At 40.0% G+C, this 22381-nt stretch overlaps 1 protein-coding gene across 1 annotated transcript; it reads right to left on the bottom strand.

Moving 5' to 3' along the window:
- Window positions 1–3773: 3773 nt before the first annotated feature.
- LOC147896103 (putative pectinesterase 53) lies at window positions 3774–5854 on the bottom strand. Its single transcript, XM_087382452.1, has 5 exons — window positions 5296–5854; window positions 5019–5190; window positions 4602–4808; window positions 4221–4456; window positions 3774–4102 (listed from the first exon to the last, which is right to left on the bottom strand). The coding sequence occupies exons 1-5, from the start codon at window positions 5625–5627 to the stop codon at window positions 3955–3957; spliced, it is 1095 nt and encodes a 364-aa protein (XP_087238578.1). The 5' UTR covers window positions 5628–5854; the 3' UTR covers window positions 3774–3954.
- Window positions 5855–22381: the final 16527 nt, after the last annotated feature.

The following is a 22381-nucleotide window of genomic DNA, read 5'->3' as shown; positions in this document are numbered from 1 at the left end:
CCATACATCACAACTGATTTGTACCACAATGACAAGGCATGTAGTAAGTTTGTACGATGCATTAGTGAGGGGCTTTTGTCACAAATCTTGCAAAGGATGAAAGCATCTACATTTTATAGCCTCATGATGGATGAATCGACAGATATTGGGCATATTCAGCACCTCATTGTCTATGCCTCATTCATAGAGGATTGTGAACTTGTTATAGCATTTCTAGGCCTCTTGGAAATACAAGGTGGAAATTCAAGCCATTTATATGATTCTTGCATGTTCTTCTTGTCACAACTACACCTTGATGTCAGCAACATAGTTTGCTTGGGTACAGATGGTGCTTCATCTATGATAGGTTATGTTAATGGGCTAGCTGCTTGCATGAAATGCGTCACTCCTTATATGACTTCAATACATTGTATTGCTCATAGAACCAGCCTATGCTTATGTGACGTAGTTAAGAGATCTGTAACAGCCCAAGAAATTGATCAGACTGTGAATGAGATAGCAGCAATCTTTTCCAAAATTGCCTTAAAAATTGCAACACTGAAGTCTCTAGAGGTCGAGTTTGGGTGTGTGGAACTTAAGATAAGTTGTATTCACAAAATCAAATGGTTGAGTAGATCATCAACTATTCACAAAGTTTGTGAATCTTTTGAGCCTTTGCTGGTATTTTTGAAGTCATATAATCCCACTTTTTTTGACAAGGTGGGCAATTTTGAGTTCATCTACAAGATTCACTTCATGACAGATATGCTTGAAAGGTTGGCCATATTGAGCAAAACATTTCAATGCAACTTTGTTGATATTTCAGCAGTTAGTGGGATTATACAAACTAAAATACACTTAATTCATGAACCATTCCTCATGGATCCAGATGTGGATATCAGTGCATCTCAATGTGACACCAAGGGTTATCCCATTATTCGAGATTCTGGCCCTATTGTGGGACAGCTTGCTACCCTTAGAGCATCTCTTTGTGGCAATACATATAGATTAGTCTTGATTGGCATAAATCTTGATGGCATGGATATGGAGTTAGCACTTGAATTTCAGAAGGAGTTCTCTAACCTGATAATTTAGAATCTATTTGAAAGGTTTCCAGATAACAACCTTGTTGGATGCTTCAAGGCATTATCACCTTGTACCTTTCCAAAGGGAAACCATTTGAAGAATTATGGGTTTTCTGAAATTGAGACACTTGCATCCTACTATGGTGAGTCCAAGGATCTTGAAAGCGGAGAGAGCATCGGACCTCTTATTGATAAGATGCATGCCAAACGGGAGTATCAATACTTCAAGGCACAAGCTACATTTGAATGGGAAGGAGGAGTTTGAGGGATACATGGATCTCTATTGCTAGAAACCCAACCACAGCTGCCAAGTATCCCATGCTACTTTGTTTAGCACATATCTCTATGCTACAATGTGCAAGTACAGCAATATGTGAAAGAGGTTTCAGCATACAAAACATAATCAAGGACAAGCTTTGAAACTCTCCAAAATCAAGGAGCATGGATGCACTTATGCGTGTGTACATCGAAGGGCCACCTCTTGAAACTATGATTTTGGTATTGCTATTGAATTATGGAAAAGAGGTACCAAAACTAGTAGGAATATCTATGGTGAAAGCACAAGGTATGCTTTTGATTTGTTTATCATATATAAATAATTTTAGTGTGATTGTATATGTGTTTACTTGACTTTGATTGCTTTCTTTGAATGTAGGGTCAGTAGGATTCAAAGAGGTTGAAGGTATTTTTTTCAAGTTTCAATCATTAGGTAGATTTTGTGTCTTGAAATCAATATTCATTCTCTTAGCTATCTATTAAGTAAAATCATTGGACTATTTGAATGTGTGGATATCTTGCTTGACAAGTGTCTTATGATCAAATCAACCATTCAACTTTTACTTGCCGTTACAACTCTACATATCTCAGGATCATCTCAGGATCATGATCATGTGGGCAAGATATGGGACTAAGATTTACTGCCGAGTAACCATTGTATACACCATATGAGGTAAAGCTTCCTTTGCCATCTCATATTGTTAAAGCTTTTTAGTAGTTTGCTTGGTTGTCTTGGCAAGTAATGGTAGCTATCTTTGTCTTGGTTACAATGTCTTAGTTATCCTTATAAGTAAGCTAGTATGATCGTGTCTCTATGGTTTTACTTGAAGGTTATTTTGTGGGTTGTGCACCTTTTTTGTGGCATTATCTATGATGATATTTGTCTACAATCAAATGGTTAAGGTGTAGTAAGGGATCACACATATACAGTTGTTGCTGTTTTGATATCAATATGGTTGCTATTTTGAGATCAATAATTGAAAGAGGATTCTACAATCAAATGGTTAAGGTGCAGCAAGGGATCACATATATACAATTGCTGCTGTTTTGATATCAATATGATTGTAGTTTTGAGATCAATAATTGAAAGAGGATTCTACAATCAAATGGTTAAGGTGTAGTAAGGGATCACATATATACAATTGCTGCTGTTTTGATATCAATATGGTTGCTGTTTTGAGATCAATAATTGAAAGAGGGTTCTACAATCAAATGGTTAAGGTCCAGTAAGGGATCACATATATACAGTTGTTACTGTTTTGATATCAATATGGTTGCTGTTTTGAGATCAATAATTGAAAGAGGATCCATCTATGGGAGTGTAAATTTGTTTTTTCAATATGCTAAAATTACATTACATGGGATTTTATGTGAATATACAGGTTTGGGCTTATTCAAGTATGCATCTAAGGATGATCTTGAGCTAAGAAATGGATTGTTTGAATGTGTGGCTAAGATCTACTACCAGGTGACCATTGTGTAGACCATTATGAGAGAAAGATACCTTGCTATCTCTTGTTATCAAAGCTTGCTGAAAAGTTTACTTGGTTGTCTTGGCAGGTAATGGTGATTGGAGTTATGGTGCCTACTTTCTTGATTATGCTTGCCACACCATAAGGATTTCATCTTCAACATAGCTAACATTGTACATACCATTTATAGTTTTATAGGTCGCAATGTATAAGGATCTTAATCTTAAATATAGCTTACATTGAACATATATTTTATAACTTCATTCACTCTTAACATGTGAGAGTGGGTTATATAAATCGTATCTAGCATAAAGGAGTTGTAACATTTTCGATATCCAATATATTTATGCAATGTGTTCATCTAGTTTGTCCATATTTATGATTAATTTTATATTGCTTTTGCTTTCAAGACCTTTAAGATTTGGCTAGAAATGGTGTCTCTGTTTCTTTCTGGTTTTGTATAAGTAAATGTCTTTTTAAAAGGATTTCATGTGAGTGAATACCTCTCTATGGCCTATTGGAAAGTATTTATCACTTCTTTTGAGGTTTAGTGAAAATAAATGTCTTTTTATAAGGTTTCACATGATTGAATACCTTTATATGGCCGGTTGTAAAGTATTAACTCCTTTTTTTAAGGTTTCTAGAAAATATATGCCTTTTTATAAGGTCTCATGTGAGTAAATTTTTTTATATGGCCGGCTGTAAAGTATTAATGTCTTTATTTACCGGTTGAAATTTTCAAATACCAGCTACTCTAGAGAGCTACCCTTATTTTGTCTGGTTGAAAATAATGTTTTGTGTGAGGAGTGTTTCTCTCCTTAAGAAATAGTATAAGTACTAGAAGCTAATCAGTACAAACTTCACATCATACAAACTAGGAGCAGTGCCTAGCAGTATAGATTGCAGCTCCCACTGAGCGGATCGCTATGGCCTACAAATCTGCCGTAGGTGAGCGGGCAGTTGGGAAACAGACCTAGCAGTATAGATTGCAGCTCCCGCTGAGCGGCGGATCGCTACTGGCCTACAAATCTACCGTAGGTGAGTGGTTGGGAAACAGACTTTCTGCAAGGAAGTATCAAATAAGCCTTATTTCAGATACCGACTAACGTACCGAAGAACCATCCAGCAGCAATGCCGCGTCTCTAGGAGGGGACCCAAAACTGTCCATCGATGAAGCTCATTGACATGAAAGGCGCAGCCTCCTCAGGAGTCAGCTCGCGTGCCCACCGCACTCGTCCGTTCTCATATGCTCCAGGTCCAAAGCATCGGTATTGTCCATACATCACGGTCCTGCAAGAGCAGAAGAGAATCAAAATCGGAGAGGAACATGATCAACCTGCCAGCATATTGGGCGTTGGGCTTAAACCTTACATCAAATTAAACACGACTTCTAGTAAGAAGCGCTTACTTTTCTCTACTAGAGTCCCCCCAGTCGTTCCACCCTGACGGGATGACGGTGTCACCCATGAAGCTAGAGATGAAAGCCACTCGTGAATACGGTCCCCAAGCTCGTCCTAAGTACAACTGCCCGGATCCTATAACTTTGCAATTCACAAAGGAAAACCCAGTGTCTTCGCCCGATGACTTTCTGCTTTGAGCGGTGAATGAGCCAGTTCGAGTGCTAATGCCGTTCAACGTACAACCCTATGCAGAGGAAAAAAACAAAGCTGAAAAGGTAAACAGATACACTAAACTAGCTAAAAAGCCCACCCCAAGAAATCGCGTGAAGCGCATCAACAGAGTATAAACAAGAATCAAATATATAGTCAATCTGTGGAACTCAAATCACCTCATAAAGGGATAGTCCATCTCCAAAAATGAAGTCAATGGAACCTTGTATGAAACAATTCTTGAAATAGTGCCTCCCTTTATGATCGTACAAAGTGTCTTGCGCCCCATAGAACGCGCAATTGTAAAACGCGGATTTGTCTCCCGAAATTTGAAGGGCGACTGCCTGCCTTCCTATAGCACCAGGTGAGGGAGGAGGTGCTGAATTCTGCAACAGTGATGTAAACCGTTATTATAAGAGACATTGATCAGATTTGTCCGAATCGCTGAGACTGGTTAATCAAAGTTTTCAATCGTTACCCCCCACCCCTTAAACGTAAGCCAATACGTCTACACCGCGTGCATATCCTACCTTCGAGTATTTTGGAAATGCGAATTACACACGGTTGTATATTGGATTTCGGAAACCAATGCTTACTTCAAAGCTTATATTTCTGGCAACAAAATTGGAAGCCATGACTGTGACCGTTGCACTTTTGAATGTACTGCCGCTCCTACTGGCAGTGTCATGCCATGTTATTTTTGTCAATCCCATACCAGCGCCTTGGAATGTAACGAAAGACTTGCCTTCGGTAATTCTGACTTTTTCTCTGCAATCCGAGAAACACGCTTAGTCAGATGTCGTGAAATCGACCGTCTCACTTTAACGACTAACCAATAATTAAATGCAATATGTGCGGGGCATGAACTATAACTGGAAAACACCCGGTCCGATTTTAAGGATGGTCGGTTGATTATTCTTCGTCGGTATAGAATCCACAGCGTCTTGAATGGTTCGAAATTGGCCAGCCCCACTTTTGTCAACTGTAATAACCTTGATCTCGCTAGCTTCATTGAGAAAGCCTTGGACCGCAGGGTTTGCCCCGTGCTTTTTCAATCCCACCCTCCAAACCCATTGTGTGAATTCTTGCTCAACTCGAGCTCTGTTGATGAGCTTATCAGATCCAATTTTTCCTTGTGCTGAAGAGACAGAGGGTATCCAAGCAGCCTGGGTAGCAAGCAAGAAGATGATGATGAAGATACTCATTGCAAATACAAGGATGAAAAGAGCGAAAGACGGACAAATATAAGCCTAGCCTAGATACTAAAGGTGAAATAACCCTCAGCTAGACTATGACGGTGTTGTTGGCGATATAAGCAATTCTGGGCTTCTAGCTCTGATGATATCAAGATAACATGAGCAACGAAGGAAGGCCCGGGTAATGTAGCATGTTCTGTAAATATTGCAGAATGGATACAACGGCGGGCATAATATTGAAGGCTAGGAGCTGGGATCAAATAGCAAGAGAGAGAGGTGCGCTAACGAGGGGTGCCGTGGTCCTTTTGTAACGACCTGTTAGTGTACGTGAACCACGGACCGATCACCCATGGAAAGGACGAAAATTTCGGTGCAGGCAATATCGTCGCTCCAGTTTCCACCAACACGTCATGGATGCATCCAAATTGTGGGAAGCATCAACTGCACATCATGCATCCAAATTGTGGCAAGCATTTCAGCTAGCTACGTGCAACTAGTCCCGGACAGCACCTCCCTCTTTCTCTTTCCTTTCGCTTTATGTTTTACTGTAAGCAAGTGATCGTCATCCCTACACGGTCCCAGAAGCATGACGCCTGGAAAAGCCGCCTTTAAAATCAAAGCTCAACCCTCACGCTTTCCATGTATTATACTTACACAGTAACTAACTGTCATGCTATGTGGAAAAGACCCATAGTTCAAACAATTTATAGCAACATCCATGGGATTGTAACGAGACGATAATTTTCATATTCTTTATCCTAAGTTTACAATATTCATACAAAATAGCTATGTCCTTTTTAAAAAATATATACGCATCACACTCTTAAGAGAAGATTTGAAAAAAAGTAGACCCCATTTTTCTAATCAAATATCATAGAGCTACTCATGCTCTCAATTTTGAACTAAAAAAATTTGTAATCGGAGTTATAGCGCAAAAGTTATAGCTATTTTACTATTCTCTTCATATTCCATGCAATTAAGTTCTATTACTTGTATATATTTTTGTAAAATTAATTTAGGAAAATATTATGAAAATTCCATCATGAAGTGCATCAATCCTTTACACGGTGATATAGTAGCCAACCTAAAAATTAAAATAAAAGATACATGGACATAGCCAACCTCCATGATCGAGAAATCATAGAAAATGAAATTTTTAGATTCCTCTTCAAAATATATATTTTCTCATGTAATGCATCAAATTATTTCAAGGTGATTTAGTGATATGAAATCAAATATTTCATTGACATAGCCAACTTAAAAGGTGGCTCCAAAGGCAAGATAAACAAAGAAAATGAAAATTTACAAGGTGATGTAGTGGAACATCAAAGTGTCTTGGATTAAATAAAAAATTACATTGACATATCCAACCTACAAGGTTCGTCCAAAGCGCAAGAAATTATATAGAAAATATATTGCCTAAGGGTCTTACTAGAGCTGTGCTACAAGGCACATAAGTTATCATATTGACCAACTGTCATTTGCTAAGTTACTTTGTAAATATTTTATTTTCCATGTTTATCTATGTTGAAGTTGATGCATCTATAAAGACACATGGATTTCAATCAGGTAGATGAAGGAATTTGACAATTTGGGCCACTCCAATGTCCATTTTTGGCAAATGTTGAAGGAATTTGACCACGGCACTGAAGACAAAGTTGGTTGAGACATCATGGGGTGTCCAAAAATGCAAAAACCCACTGGTCATGGCATGAATTTGGCCATTTGGAGGGTGTCCAAATGGCCAAATTCGTGCCATGGTGGGTTTTGGAATTTTCGGACACCCATGATGTCCCAACCAACTTTGCCTTCTCTGCCGTGGTCAAATTCCTCCTATATTTGCCAAAAATTGACATTGAAATGGCCAAAGTTGTCAAATTTCTTCATCTACCCCTTCAAAATATATATTTCTTTCTAGAAAATCATGAAATGCATCAATTCTTCACAAGGTGATGTAGGCAAATCTCAAATTTTGGTTTTTTAACACTCCATCTAATCAATGTGGTGCCATGGTCAAACCCCTTCTACATATGAAATTGGAATGCCCAAACTTGGCAAACAACATTTTATTGACTTGTAAGTTATATCAAATTGTGTTATAACTTTTGTGTGCAAGCTGATATAAACAAAGATGCAATATTAAAAACAAGTTAAATTAGACATAACAAAAGATTCACCATTTGGCCATAGATACATGAAAAATTTTAGCTTTAGATAGAAGAATACTAGTAGAAATAGGTGTTTGTATTTCAAATTGGATTACAAAGAGGATTCATAGCCTATTTGTCTTCTTCTTCAACTCTAATACACTAATAATAGGGTCTTTGAATCCTCAACTAAGTCCTTAGAAAGACCGCTATGCTATTTGGAATCTCACATTCAACTCATAAGTTCTTATAATCTCATGTACAACACATTGGAATGGATCACATAGGTTGCCTTGGGTCAATACTGTGAATTCTCCATGGCTTCTTGTTCCAAATGGATAGATTCTCCATTCCAGCTTGCTACTGCACACACAAAGAAATGTCACTTTATAAATTTAAATTTAAATAGATGTAATGCATCATGTGAATTCTTCTTCTTCAATCAACTTTTGAGCTTCAAGAATTACGATAGCAGCATCACGAGCTTGAGGCATCTCCTTTGCATAAACATTCCCTTCAAGTCCTACATCACCCCCAAAACAACTTGCTCATACATGACTTTGTGTCTTTCTATATGAAGAGTCCATATCATCCATGCCCACCATTCTCATATCATCCTCCATGAAGTTCTTGAAAGAACAAGTAAGGGAACCTTAGCAAAAGCAATGCACCACTATGGATAATCCAAAGTGAGAAATTACATTGAAACACTACAAAATTACCATTTTAGCTTATATTCTCCTCTTTAGAGCATCTCCTGAGGTTCAAGATGCTTCTTTTCTTGAAAAACAAAATCATGGATCACATATTGATCCTGCATTTGTATGGTCACATAGTAACATGGGAGATCTCCTCAAATGGTGCCCTCAATAGTCGCAAAGTTTACAGATGTTTGAGGAAAGATGAGAAGGACCATTCATGAATGATTATGAGGGAGGAGAAGCAAGTGGAGGACTAGGTGTGAGGATGAGGGTATACGAATATGCATGAGTAGAAGCAGTAGGAGCAAGCATGAGCATGAAGCAAGAGGAGCTTGCATGAGTAGGAGGAAGGAGGAGTAGGCATGAGCATGAGGGAAGAGGAGAATAGATGAGCATGAGGGGGGAGGAGGAGGACGCATGTGGGAGGAGGGAGGAGGAGAAAGAAGGATGATTGGAATGAGTTGGATGCACTAGCAAAGTCTACTATTAGACTTCATGGTGCACCTCGTATTTTGTGTGATTCTTTCTTGTAGGCACTAGCATTTGTGATTTTGATTTATTTGCATCATGGCATCCTCTTCCATGTTTGAAAAGAATTTTTTCAGCATTAAAAATTTGATGGGAGAAACTTTTATCTGTACAAAGAACAGATAAGGGATGTGCTTATTCAAAAGAATTAGATTAAATCCTTGGAAGGGATTGCAGCTATGTTTGAGGATGATTGGAATGAGTTTGATGCACTAGCAAAGTCTACTATTAGACTTTATCTTGTAGAGTTAATTTATTTCATAGTAGTAAATGAGTAGACTATGAAAGATTTGTGGAAGAAACTATGTGCCACTTATGAGAAGGAAATTGTCTCTAATAAAGTTTACCTCATGAAGAGGTTATTTGAGCCACAAACATGAAGGAAAGGGTCTCCATTTCTTCTCATTTGAATGAGTTCAATATTATTTTCACCCAGCTGCAAGCTCAAAAGCTTAATTTTATTGCGGAGACTAAGGCAATATTTCTCTTATGTTCATTGCCTTCCTCATGGGATACCTTTTGTACAGCTGTCAATAACTCTGCACTTGGTGGATAACTAAAGTTTGATGATGTTGTGGGTAGCTTGTTGGCCGAGGAGATTAGACAGAAGTATATGGAAGGCAACAAGCAACATGTACTAGCCTCAAATGTGAACAGGGGCAAATCAAAATCCATGGGAAAGTCATAATAAAGAGGGAAGTCTCATACCAAATCCATGGCATAGAAGATTGAGTGTTATCATTGTGGCAAGAAGGGCCACATGAAAAAGGATTGCTACAAGCTGAAAAGGGAACCAAACGAAAAGAAAAAGAATGTAAATTGGGGTGAAAATAATAAGGAAGAGACTCCCAGGGAGGACAAAGGAAAAATGAAGATTGAGGAGATCAATGCAATCACTGATGATAGTGACAATGACATTCTCTTCATGTCTAGTCTACTTGATGCAAAGTTGCTTACCATTTTAGATGATGCATATTCCTAGGACTGGATTTTGGATCATGGTGCTTCGTTCCATGCACTACTACACACGGGCCTTGTTCTGACAATTAAGTGTCAATGTTTAGTGTGCACGGTGCACTAATCAGTGGTACGTATGGTGGGTTTAAAAAGGTCGGTATATACTGACCTTTACTAGACTTGTAAATGTTGGGTATATACCGACCTTTTACAGAAGTGACATAAAAGTTTGATATATACCGACCTCTGAGACATGTTCCTATACTGACATTTTACAAAGAGTGTTTTTCCCCATACCGACCTTTAAAGAGAGTGTTTCCCAATGACAAAAAAAAATTCTTTTCATACATGTTTGATTCTTTGAAAGGATAAAAATACAAGAGCATGTACATCAAGTTTGAATCTCATATATTCATGTCCAAGTTTGAGATGAAAAAAATCAATCAAGAGCATTTACATCAACGGCTTACATGCCAAACAAGTCTATCTCCAACTCTATACCGAGTTGATCTCTTATATCATCATCGTACTCTGGCATCATACATTTACCTAAGACTTGATCTTGTAATTCCCCTTCTTCAATAAAGTTGGGTGATTCTTGATCATCATCTTCTTCCTCAATATCGTGATCTCCATCTTCCTCTCATATGATATCATTTTTCTCTTGGCCAAGGAAAAAAATAGGGGTGAATATTAGTCCACAGGCAAATTTAGAGCCTTCTAGAAGTTTCTTGGAATAATATTTATAACATTAAATTTAATATATTCGCCAAAATTTTAACATAAGTTTCTCATAAAAGCTACAAATTCAGCCCTCCAAGTACTCAAATTGATTGGCACAAGTATCTAGACACATCTATAATGTTAGATTTTATAAATTTTATCAACTTATTAAAAACCAGCATATGAAGATTAAAGAATACTTAGACCCATTAAAGCCTTGAAGTGGTAGTCTGGGCTAATATTTGTAACTATATCAGTGAGAGTTTCACCCAATGACACACACTTCATTATCTATGTTCCTAAAATATTCGCCCAATGACCTACACTTCCGAAGATGTAAGTTGCATGGCTCCCTCGCAAATTCTAACCACTGATTGTCTATGTGCTTCCAAGTAGCACTACGCAAGAATCCTCAATGTGTCATCAGTGGACCAATGTGTAGCATGCCAAGTCATCAACTCCGCTATGGATTTGCATCGGAACATGTGCTGTATTCTAGCAATGATGGGAAGGTGTCTCAAGACCTTTATTGGGATCTCCTCACCCTAAAATTTATCTCTATATCGTTGTTCCCCACACTCCAAACAACTAGCCAAATCTCCATGCTCATGATGAGAGATAATACAATCATTACGACAAGCATGGATGGTATCATAATCCATACCCACCGTTGTCAGCATCTTCTTCGCTTCATCTCTTGATGTGAGCATGGTATTTGGTGCAAGCCACATCTTCTAGAGCAACCTATCACAATTCAGACATACATAGGCTTCGAATAATGAGAAACTATGATGATTATCAAAACAATCAAGATCCAAATTATGAGATAAATTAATACAAGAGCTAACCTCATTAAGGCCTCGACACTTCTATCGGACTACCCATACTTTGCTTGTAGATTCAAGATTGAGAGACAAGCCCATAGTTTTGACATACTAACACCCTCTACAACGGTTTTGATTGCAACTCTCGTATATTGACCTCAGACTCATACATCACATGTACATGTGATATAGTGCCCCTAAAAATAGAATCCATCATGTCCACCATACTCTCATCATCAAATGGCACATCTAGGAGACTATCCTTTTGCTCAAAGTGTGAAGGTATAAGTGCCCCCTTGCCACCCTCCTCATCCTGTCTCAAGGTTTTGTGTAAATATAAGATCCTGTCTCAAGGTTTTGTGTAAAGTACGCATGCAATATTAATCATGAACTCAAATAGCATTGACTTACCGATGATCCATCACTATGTGCACCACTAATGATCGGTACTGGTGTGGGTTCCTCCCCATACATCTGCAAGTGGCACATGACAAGCCATCAGATACAACACTCATCTATGATGGGGGTATGACAAACTATGCATTTCAGACCCTACTGCATATAAGGATAGGCATCTGATTTAACTATTGTGGCTGTCAATACCACAGTATTTCTCTGCACATGACGAAGTTGCTTCTTGATTCCTTCCTCCCTCATCCTAAGGCTACAGATGTTCTCCTTCATCTCCTCCACTTTTTGCTCACTCTCTGCAATAGCTTCATCTGAATCCCTCAACATGTGTTGAAGCTGCATAAATTGCTGAAAAACATCTTCATGGGCCATTTCCAAGACTTCCACGCTAGTTTGGAAATCTCTGAGGATGATGGACTGATTTTCATAACTATCAAAAGCCACGGCAAGCTCATGCAAACATCTATCCTGATCTTCTTGTAGGGTCTTGTAGCTTGCTCTTTGGACTTCCAATAGTGTTTTGAAAAAACAATGCTCACCGTAGCTGCTACAAATTGCTCCACTATGGTGGCTTGAGCTTGCTTCACCATAGTGGTTGGAACTTGCTCCACTGTGGCTACTCTCTGCATCCTTCCTAGCTTGGGGATCTTCCTCGTTGTCTGCATGTTGCAGAGCCATTTGTAAAGACCCTCCTTTTTGCCTCTCTGATCTTCAAGATCTTTTGCATATTTTCTAGTTCCTTGTACACCATGTCCCCGTGATTTCTCACTTCTTCGAGCCTATCTCAGACCTTCGTCATGTGCTTCTCTACTTCTTCTCTTCTATGCCTTTCCATGTCGACCAATTTTTTAGTGGCCTTAGCTTGGTCTTGTGCTTGCAAGGCCCTTGCTTGTGCCTCCTCTACCTTGGCTTCTATACCTTCCCTAATACTTTTCTCAAGTTGCATTGCCTTTGCTGCATCGATGGCTTTCTCTTGTAGAAAAGTCACCTTTTGAGACATTCGCTTATCGTATTGCTCAAAAATCCCTTTGAGGGTAGATGCCATCAGGTGCACTACAACTCAACAGACTGAGATGACAATTGGGATTTTCTATCCATGCAATTCTTCAGGTTGGTTAACACGTTCTTGGAGATCGCCCTTGAGAAAGATACATCACAAGACTTGCTAGAACTTGTAGGTTTCTCTCGTATCAAGAAAGAGGTGAATGGTCTTCTTCAGCACATCTTGGAGTTTTATTGGCAAGCTCAAAATCTTGACTTCACCATCTTTACTAATCTAAGTGTTGGGATATACATCTAGAATATCTTCTCTTCCATTGCTTCTCAAAAAAGTGTGGTGCAAACTGCCTCTAAAAATTCCTAGAGCATTTTTTATCATGCTTTCATTGATGGTAACCTTCTGACCTTAATAAACTAGTTTCCCCTCCTTCACGTTCACCTCCTGTACCAACCTGGTGAAGTTTTGGAGAGCATCCAAATTGGGATTTCAAAGAGCAAGAGAGGAGCTCCCATATGTCGCGATTTCAACATCAGGGGAGGAGGGGCTCTTGCACTATGTTGCAAAGGGGGAGGAAAGAGTATGTGAGGAGCTCTCAAAATATGTAGGGTCCATTATGAGAGGGGATAGAAGTTGCAGGAAGAGTGCAAGGGAGATAGAAATGGTCGAGAGGGATACAAGATGAAACAGTGAAGGAAATGGAATAGTGGAGGCTTGAATTTGTAGCCTGATTGCAAGGGAGAAAGAAATGGTCGAGAGGGATAGAAGATGAAGTAGTGATGGAAATGGAATAATGGAGGCTTGATATTGCAAGGGAGAACAAAACGGTCGAGAGGGATAGAATATGAAATGATTAAGGGAATGGAATAGTGGCTTGTAGCCGGACTACACTATCAAGATGAGAGCCACCGTGGTTGTTGGCCCAAACTTTGACTAATTCAAGGTGGAAGTAATGACTTGCATGGTAATTAATGATTAGAGGTGGTGGAATCTAAGATTTCGAGTCACATTTGTGGTGGCGGATAAGACCCACTGGGTTGTCAGTTAATTATCAGCCACTGTAGTGGCCTACAATTACTCAAATTCTAGTTACCACCATCGAGCTTGCATGCATGATTACTACAAGTGCAGTAAATTACAGTCACTTGGCTTGCATGCTCAGGAGAGTACTAGAGTGCATGGTAAAGAGGCATTAGAAGTGATTAGGCTTCATGATTTACTTTTATGGGAATGACTACCCAATGTTGGTGGCTGTCATTAGCCATGTCTATCATGGCTATGATTGCACTGTGCCGCCGCTCACCCACTACCATGCTTCAGCATGCATGATCACTACCAGTATAGTAAAAATTATAATCACTAGGTTTGCATGCTCAAGAGAGTACTAGAGTGCATGGTAACGAGTGATTATAGCCATGTCTATCAAGACTACGATTCCACCAGGCTGGCAGTTAAAATTACCATCCACTGCTCACCCACCACCAGGCTTAAGCATGCATGATCACTACTTCCCAGTCACCGAGCTCGCATGCTCTCAGTAGAGAACTAGAGTGCATGGTAATGAGTGATTAGAGATTCATGATTTACCTTTGTGGTAATTACTACCCGATGGTGGTGGCTCTCATCAACCACGTTTGTTGTGGCTAAGATTTTGCCAGGCTGGTAGGTAATTACTAGCCACTACAGTGGCACCACATGGCATCTTCTTCATGATTATCAGCCCGTCTGGGGTGGTGCATAATATTCCACCACGGTGACCTACAATTAATAATGGTGTCGAAGTTGTAAAGTATGCCAAAAGTTTGGAAGGTGACAGTTGATTCATGGGCCCTTGAAGCCTATTCTAGCATATGGACCATTTGAGAGGTGGGGGTTGGACTTTGTGGGACCACTCCCTTGCTCATCTCAGGGAAAGCATTATTTATTCGTGGCCACAGATTATGTGACTCAGAGGGTAGAGGCTGAAAGCACAGTGATACCTAGATGCACCAATGAGTATCGCCTTAAATTCTTCTATGCTTGACCACCTTGAGGGCCAGCAAACCCTCTCTGTCACTAGAGAGGACTTGCTGGGGGGAACGATGTGACACCAAAAATTGATATTTTTTATTTGGCATTGGTATTGTTTTTCTATGTTTGATAAGAGTTTGAGTATCAAGTGATAGCCTAGTGGCTCTCACTTATTTCTATTTTCTAAGATATTGTATGGAATTGAGAGGATGAGTGGAATGGATTATTGTAAATAGCATGTGTATGAATGATAAATACCTTGGTATGGGGTGAGAGTTATTTGTGTTGGTGGCCGCATTGAATTTCTTATAATCGATGCAGACTCACCACTTGTTGTTTTTCTTTGGAGTGACTACCACTAGTGAAAGCCATTCAATATTGTGAACTGGAAAAATAAACCCAGCTTCTACAAGTTTTTGTAACTCTGAGCGCAAAGCATCAGTCTGTAGGGGTCCTAATCTCTGATACTTCTGAGCCACTGGCTTCGCATCAGGCTTCAGCTCTATCTTGTGTTCTATGGCAGTCACATGGCTAAATTTTTACCTCTTCAAATTGTTGGCAAAGTTCCAACGCTTGTTGATGTCATGGAACCAAAGCCTTCGCTCTGCACCTTCCACCTTCCACTAACTTGTTCACACACGAGTTGAGAATCTCCTTGCACCTCAAGTTGCTTGATGCAATGTTCTTGTGCCTTTTATAGCCCAAAAATGAGTGCCGAGTACTCAGCTTGATTGCAAGTACTTGTTGGTGTAGACTTGCTATAACAATACACCTCACCCCCTAGTGAAGTGAGCTTCACACCCACACTAGTAGCCTTGGTTGAAGGTTTTGTTGGCTCTTTCCTACTGCTTTCGCAGGAAGAGCTGGGTATTCTATGTTGCAGGGTTCCAAGGCTTTTTGTCACCTACAGATATATTGGAATTGTCGTTGTAGTATATTTGTAGCTTAGGACCTCGAGTCGTGTTCCGGTGAGTGTTCCGGTGAGAGACGTAGGCTTAAGTGTGGTGAGTAAACATAATGCAAGCATGTGTAAAAGGCACGTAAACCATTGTTGTTGGGGTAATGAAGGCTTTCGCCTTCATTGGGGGTTGTAGGGTTTAGGAGGAGTTTAAGGGTTTAGAAGGAGGTTCCAGGGTTTAGAAAGAGTTCAGGGTTAGAAAGAGTTCCAGGGTTCAGAAGGAGGTTCCAAGGTTTAGAAGGAGTTCAGGGTTAGGAGGAGGATCCAAGGTTCAGAGTAAAGTACATGGTGGAGAACTCGTCTCCCTCGTAGATCATTGAGTTTAAGGGTTTAGGAAAGCATAGGAGTGGGAGAGGAAGAAGGTGTAAGAGCATGGGTGAAGTAAGAGAGAGAGGAGGAAGGAGGAGGAGGGAAGAGGAGGAGGGAGAGGGAGGAGAGAGGAGGAGGAGGAGGAGGGAGGAGGAGGAGGAGGAGGAGGAGGGAGGAGGAGGGAGGAGGAGGAGGAGGAGGAGGAGGGAGAAGGGAGGAGGAGAGGGAGAGGATGGGTTGCAGGGTTGGAGGAGAGGGGAGAAGGGTTGCAAGGTTAGGACATGCTTTTGGACGTGCAGTGCAAGGAAGCATGGACACTTGAGACAAATGCTTGGAATACCAATGTAGACTCAACACAATGCCCCAAGAGTGTGGGCTTCATTCCATTATGGGGTATTTATACAAGTTGGAGAGCTTCTCTCTCTGCATGTAACACAAAGTCGTTACACAAAGTTGTTACACAAAGTTGTAACACAAAGTTGTAACACAAAGTTGTGTCACAAAGTTGTATCACAAAGTCGTAACACATTCTCCCTCTTCATGTAGAAGATGTAACACAAAGTTGTTACACAAAGTTGTAACACAAAGTTGTAACACAAAGTTGTGTCACAAAATTGTATCACAAAGTCGTAACACATTCTCTCTCTTCATGTAGACAAACTCGTAACACAAAGTTGTTACACAAAGTCGTAACATAAAGTTGTGTCTAGAAGTTGTAACACAAAGTTGTAACACAAAGTTGTATCACAAAGTTGTATCACCTTCTCTTTCTTCATAAGTGCATGTTGGCACAGAGTCAACAGGTTTGTATGCTCCTTCAAATTGAAGGAGCCAAGATGTCATCACATCAAGACTAAAATCCAAACATCCCAAGTTTCTCGGTCGTCCAAGATAGGTAGGAGGAGAGGGTGGGGAGAATTCAATACTTGAGCAAGACATTCAGTGCAAAATAAACTTGCAATCCTTTGTTGATAGCTTATCTTTAGACCAAAAAGAGTTACAACTTGAAGCTCAAAATGAGGCACAAAGGGTTGATTAGGTACAAAGGGATTCCTTGGTTGAAACATTACCAACCATAGCCGAGCCCTAGAAACCTTTGTAGTGAGATTGAGAAGAAATCATTCAAGACGAGCTTATCCATAGGAATTAATAAGTAGATGCACCAAATCTCCCCCCAAGCTTGGGAATGTCCCACCCTTCAAAGAATGTCACCCTTTTAATTACCTCCGATGCAACAAGTAGCTTGATCACCATACAGTGAGTAGAATAGAAGAACTGTATCACTAGTTCTTCACCTTGAATCATCCATGGTGTATCATCCCACCCATCGTCTCCTTGAGTAATGCATTGTACAATCAGTTGTTGAAGATCGACATGAAGATCAAGAAAGAGATTGTGCCAATTGGTAGCCGTAATGAGCAAAGGACCAAGTGCCAAATCCTTGAACCTATTGAGAAGTGACATAAATATCCACCCTCTCATGTAGCGTGTGTCTAAGGAGTGAACTTGAAAGAGTTCAAAATCTGCGATCTAGTGTGAGAAATGAATACAGTACATGAAATGAAGTACTTTTGCTTTTTACAGCAAGATGAAACTCCCTACGGTTAGAGAGTTATAGTTCATGAGATTTCAACATATAACATAGTATTAGATAAACTGGGACGAAAGTTGCATTTTGGGAATTTCGAAATTGGGTGGATTTCATTAAAATTTGGAAAGGCTTCATTAAATTTGGGAAAATTTCCATTGATTGTGGGAATTTTACCAATATTGAATAAGCTAATATTTGGAATTCCAATGATTATGAAAAACTTCATTGGTTGTGAAACAATTCATTGCGTATAAAAACCGGAACAAAGCATTTGTGGCAGAGTTTAAAAATCATGTATTTGGTGGTGTTAATAAACACCATCTAGGGACAACATGTATATTTTACTTGAGGTGTTAATAAACACCAGTTGGTGGTGTTAACAAACACCATGCATAGTGAGTTCCACTAGAAACAAAGCAGTTGTTGGTGAAGGTCAGCTTCTGAAAATTGTCATATTAATAATATGAAAATACCCATTGACAAGATAACAACAATTGAGAAACATCACATGAGAACACACCTTACAATGGAAGTTTGGGAGATTAAGAGGGAGAAAATCGACACCATTTTCTATGCTCTGATACCAAGCAAGCTCTCCTGTGCTTTGATACATACGCTCTGTGGAATCTTGATCTTCTTGGGTCTATTTATGGATTTTGATGTCCATGACCAGACAATTGCATCAATACACTCCCATACCTATGGATCCAACCTATTCTCTGCCCAATACTTGTTTCAGCAATCAACATAGGCATCTGCATCACTGAGCCCCTTTCTCTTAATTGATGGTGCCCAATACTAAATTAATAATTTCTTGAAATTAGGAGAAGCAGCATCCATCTCGGCACTTGATATGGCAACCCCAAGCCATATGGGATATATAGGATCTGATGGCCTCACCAAGATGAAGTCACCTTGCTTAACATCCACCATTGGTCTAAACTCTTCCCTCGGCTTACCTTTTAGAGGCCCACAATAGTGATCATTCCATTCCTCATAGCCTTGGAAATCATTATTGCAAGCATCTATATCATCCTCCTCATCAGGAGATTGTGTTCTTGGCCAAAACTCTCTGTACACTCCTATCTTTGAGATGTTTTCCTGTTTGAGCTCACCGATCATGGTTTTCCAATAGTCTATCACTGGCCTAATGTAGGACTCATAGGATGCATTCTTTCCACTTGCACATTTCTCCCAAAACTTAATATAATCCTTTATCCCTGATATTACTTGCAAGTGATCTCTCACAAATGCAGCCATTGGCAGTATATCCGGATAACCTGTTGGCAACAATGATCGACCCTCACTATCTTTCTTCCATAGCTCGATTCCCCCTTCAATGGGCATCCAATTCAGTGATTTTGGATGCACCTTGTACTGCATCATTGGTATGTCACCTTGCATGTAAAATCGAAATTGTAATGGCTTTGCATGTCCAACTAGCATTTCTTGCCCATCACATAGGTAGCCATCTACATAATCCTTGAAGTTAGGAACCCGTGTAAGAACAAATGGTGCTAGTGAAGATGATGTACATTTTTTTAATGTATCCATCAGATGCGGGAAAGTGAATGTTTGTCCCACCCGCAAGCTCTCAGAAAACCTGCTGAACATTGCATCAATGTCCTCATGTGTGTGCCCTACCATCAAGAAGCCCAATTGAACTGTCTTGAAAATGCCCCTTACTACAAGAAGAGAAAGGTATGCAAACAAGTATCTATTTTTGTTCTCAGACCCACAATTATCTAGTTGGAGTAGCAAGTTCTCTGGCAACTTTTGGAATGGTGGCTCAATAGCAACACTCCCCTCTAAAGAGGGTGGGTTTTCTCTTGTATTTGACGGAAAAAAATTCACACATGTCTGTAGCCCTTGCAATGGAAGTTGTCATGGCCTCCGTGATAGACTTCGCGTCACTTTCCGATACAGTTTCTAGATTTGCATTTGTGATCGTGACATCTACATTTTCAGACAAGCTAGCTCCACTTGTGGAAACATGTGCACCTTTAGAACTATAATGGGAGTCCAAAGCATTTCTTGAACATAGAGCATTCAAAAGGCGAGCATTGCTTCTAGGAATCCCATTGGTAGCAAGGTCTCCAAGGTCATGCATATCCATCCTCTCGAGGTTGCGCAAACAAAATGAGAGCGATCCAATCGTCAGGTTGGGATCAGATGGCCACAAACCATTGAGGATGAAGTGTCCATAATGACCGTTTCCATGCCCATGGGTAATCATTCCAATGAGTGAAACCTATAATTGCCATGCAGAATTGGTGTCCTTGGACCTCACCTGAAGTCTTGGAATTGCCGTCTTTTTTTGGTCCATCTTATCATGGATTATGCATACATACTTTTTTGGATCCATCTCGGAGTACCTATGCCATGCATAGTATAAGTTCCTACAACTTTGTTGCTGTATCATTTGCATCTTTCTCTCTTCCATCAGCGAATTGCGCTCATCTTGACTTTTTGTGGCTGCCAATTGAGCCTTGATCCGCGGCTGCATAAGCTACATTTAGAGAATTCACTCGTCTTAGCAAGGGCTACATTTTTTAAGTCTGATTTCCAAATCCTGCCAAATGTGGATGTGGATAGGCTCTGATAACCACGTTGATTAAGTGAAGTGTTGACCTCACGTAGGATGTCTATCTTCTTATACACTTCAGGTATCACTTGCTGTGTCTCTCTAGAACCATCCTGCATGGTTCTACTCTTGTGAGGCATATGCTCTGTGCTATTATCCACAAAGTGTTGAATGAGAGCCCTTCCCATACCTATGTGCTCCCTGCTCCTCCTCACAATCCCTGAATTGCCATGCACATATCGCTGCACACCACTCTCAAATTGCTCCCTGTATCAATAAAATGATGTCCTTGGAATTCCATGCATCTCATACCATGCTCTACAATAGACATCCCGACCGTTTATCCTAAAGTTGTAGCATATCCTCCCTGTGTAGTCATGATGCCAAGCCATTGACAACACATCATATATAAAGTTTGTACGAGACTCCAAGGAGCTGCCCCAAAAGTTCTTCCTTAGATTCATTAAGAGATCTCGCTCTGCATGTTGGCAACACCTACTCCCACAACAATCGATGGAAGAAACCTACTGCACCGAATCTAGTGACATTTTGTACATTGCTGTTGGAGGCTCTCTTTGTTTAGGCACCCTATTAATGAAAGTGTACCTTCTTTTCTTTGATGTTGGATTGTCCCTTTTCAACATTTGATATTGGCCAACTCATTTATACCAGCAACGTGGTCCATGGGCACATTTTGTTGCAATGGGCTTCCTTCAAGTAAGGTAATCTGCTTGATGGGCCACTTTACTAGGCTGAGAGAGCTGACATCTTGCATAGAAGACCCTGAGTCACTTCCTCTAATTTGTTCTTTCTTTTCAATACCCACACCAATGCAATCGTTACCCAATAGGTCAAAGTTTATAGAGTCTCCCGGGAAAACATATAAGATCACACCTTCCCCCACGGTCTTTGTTTTGATCTCATCCCATAAGACAACCTTTTTCTCTTTCCAAGATTCACGAATGAAATTGTCAGTTTCCAATGAAGAAACTAGCATTGCCTCAACATAAGGTCGCTCAGGCTCACTTGGTGCAGCTTCTTCAGTTACCGCATCATCTAAAGAATCACCAACATGTTTTAGAGAGCCCTTAGGCCACTTGACAACACTCCAAATTGCCTCACCAACAAGCACTGCATCCATAGTGGGAAATGGCAAGAGCATTTCACTATTGATAGACTTCTCCACTATGACCGATACATTTTCTCTCCCAATCTTCACACCACTACAGTAGGCCTCCGGATCTATTGCACAGAAATGGCAAGAGCATTTCACTATTGATAGACTTCTCCACTATGACCGATACATTTTCTCTCCCAATCTTCACACCACTACAGTAGGCCTCCGGATCTATTGCACACACTCCACCAATTCCAACCACTTCATTCCCCACCATCATCATGACCTTTGCCCCACTTCTGATAGCCATCCCATGTCATTACGATTACGGAGAATTAATTATGAACAAATTACAACCAAAGAATTTCATAAGACCATCAAACATGTCCTTCTAGAGGGGAAGAATGGCATTGGTGCAAATCTCTATAAAGCATGAATGAGTCTATACAAAATTTTCATGAAAGCATGAATTATTTCCCTGAAAATTTTAGCGATTTGATAAAACTTTTTCTAAAGCATGAATTATTTTCACCATCGTCATGACTTGATTCATGCATCTGATAGTAGCCATCCCCTCTCATTACGATGACAAGAAATTGATTATGAACAAACTACAACCAAAGGATTTCATAAGACCAACAAAGTTGTCCTTCTAGCAGGGGGAGAATGGCACCAGTGCCATTCTCCATGTGAATTTGGCAATGGGAGAATGGCACTGGAGAATAGGAAAATGGAGAATGGCACTAGTGCCATTCTCCCAATGGAATGTCCCAATGGAATGTCCTAACATTTTGGCTTTGTAATAGGAAAATGGAGAATGGCACTAGGAATAGGAAAATGGAGAATGGCACTAGTGCCATTCTCCCATTGGAAAATGGAGAATGGCACTAGTGCAATTCTCCCAAT

This window comes from Dipteris shenzhenensis, chromosome 12 (genome assembly GCF_047967505.1).
Source record: "Dipteris shenzhenensis isolate YYH24624 ecotype China chromosome 12, Dip_SZ_1.0, whole genome shotgun sequence".
NCBI lineage: Eukaryota > Viridiplantae > Streptophyta > Polypodiopsida > Gleicheniales > Dipteridaceae > Dipteris > Dipteris shenzhenensis.
The sequence above is the reverse complement of the archived record's forward strand: the minus strand, read 5'-3'. Positions and strand labels throughout refer to the sequence as shown.

Bases quoted from the DNA above. Each gene is read 5' to 3' on its own strand.
- LOC147896103 (XM_087382452.1), bottom strand. From the start codon at position 5,627: ATGAGTATCTTCATCATCATCTTCTTGCTTGCTACCCAGGCTGCTTGG. The intron at 5,191-5,295 runs GTTATAGTTCAT...CTCGGATTGCAG, and splicing joins ATCGGACCGGGTGTTTTCCA to AGAAAAAGTCAGAATTACCG. The intron at 4,457-4,601 runs GTGATTTGAGTT...TCCTCTGCATAG, and splicing joins ATGGACTATCCCTTTATGAG to GGTTGTACGTTGAACGGCAT.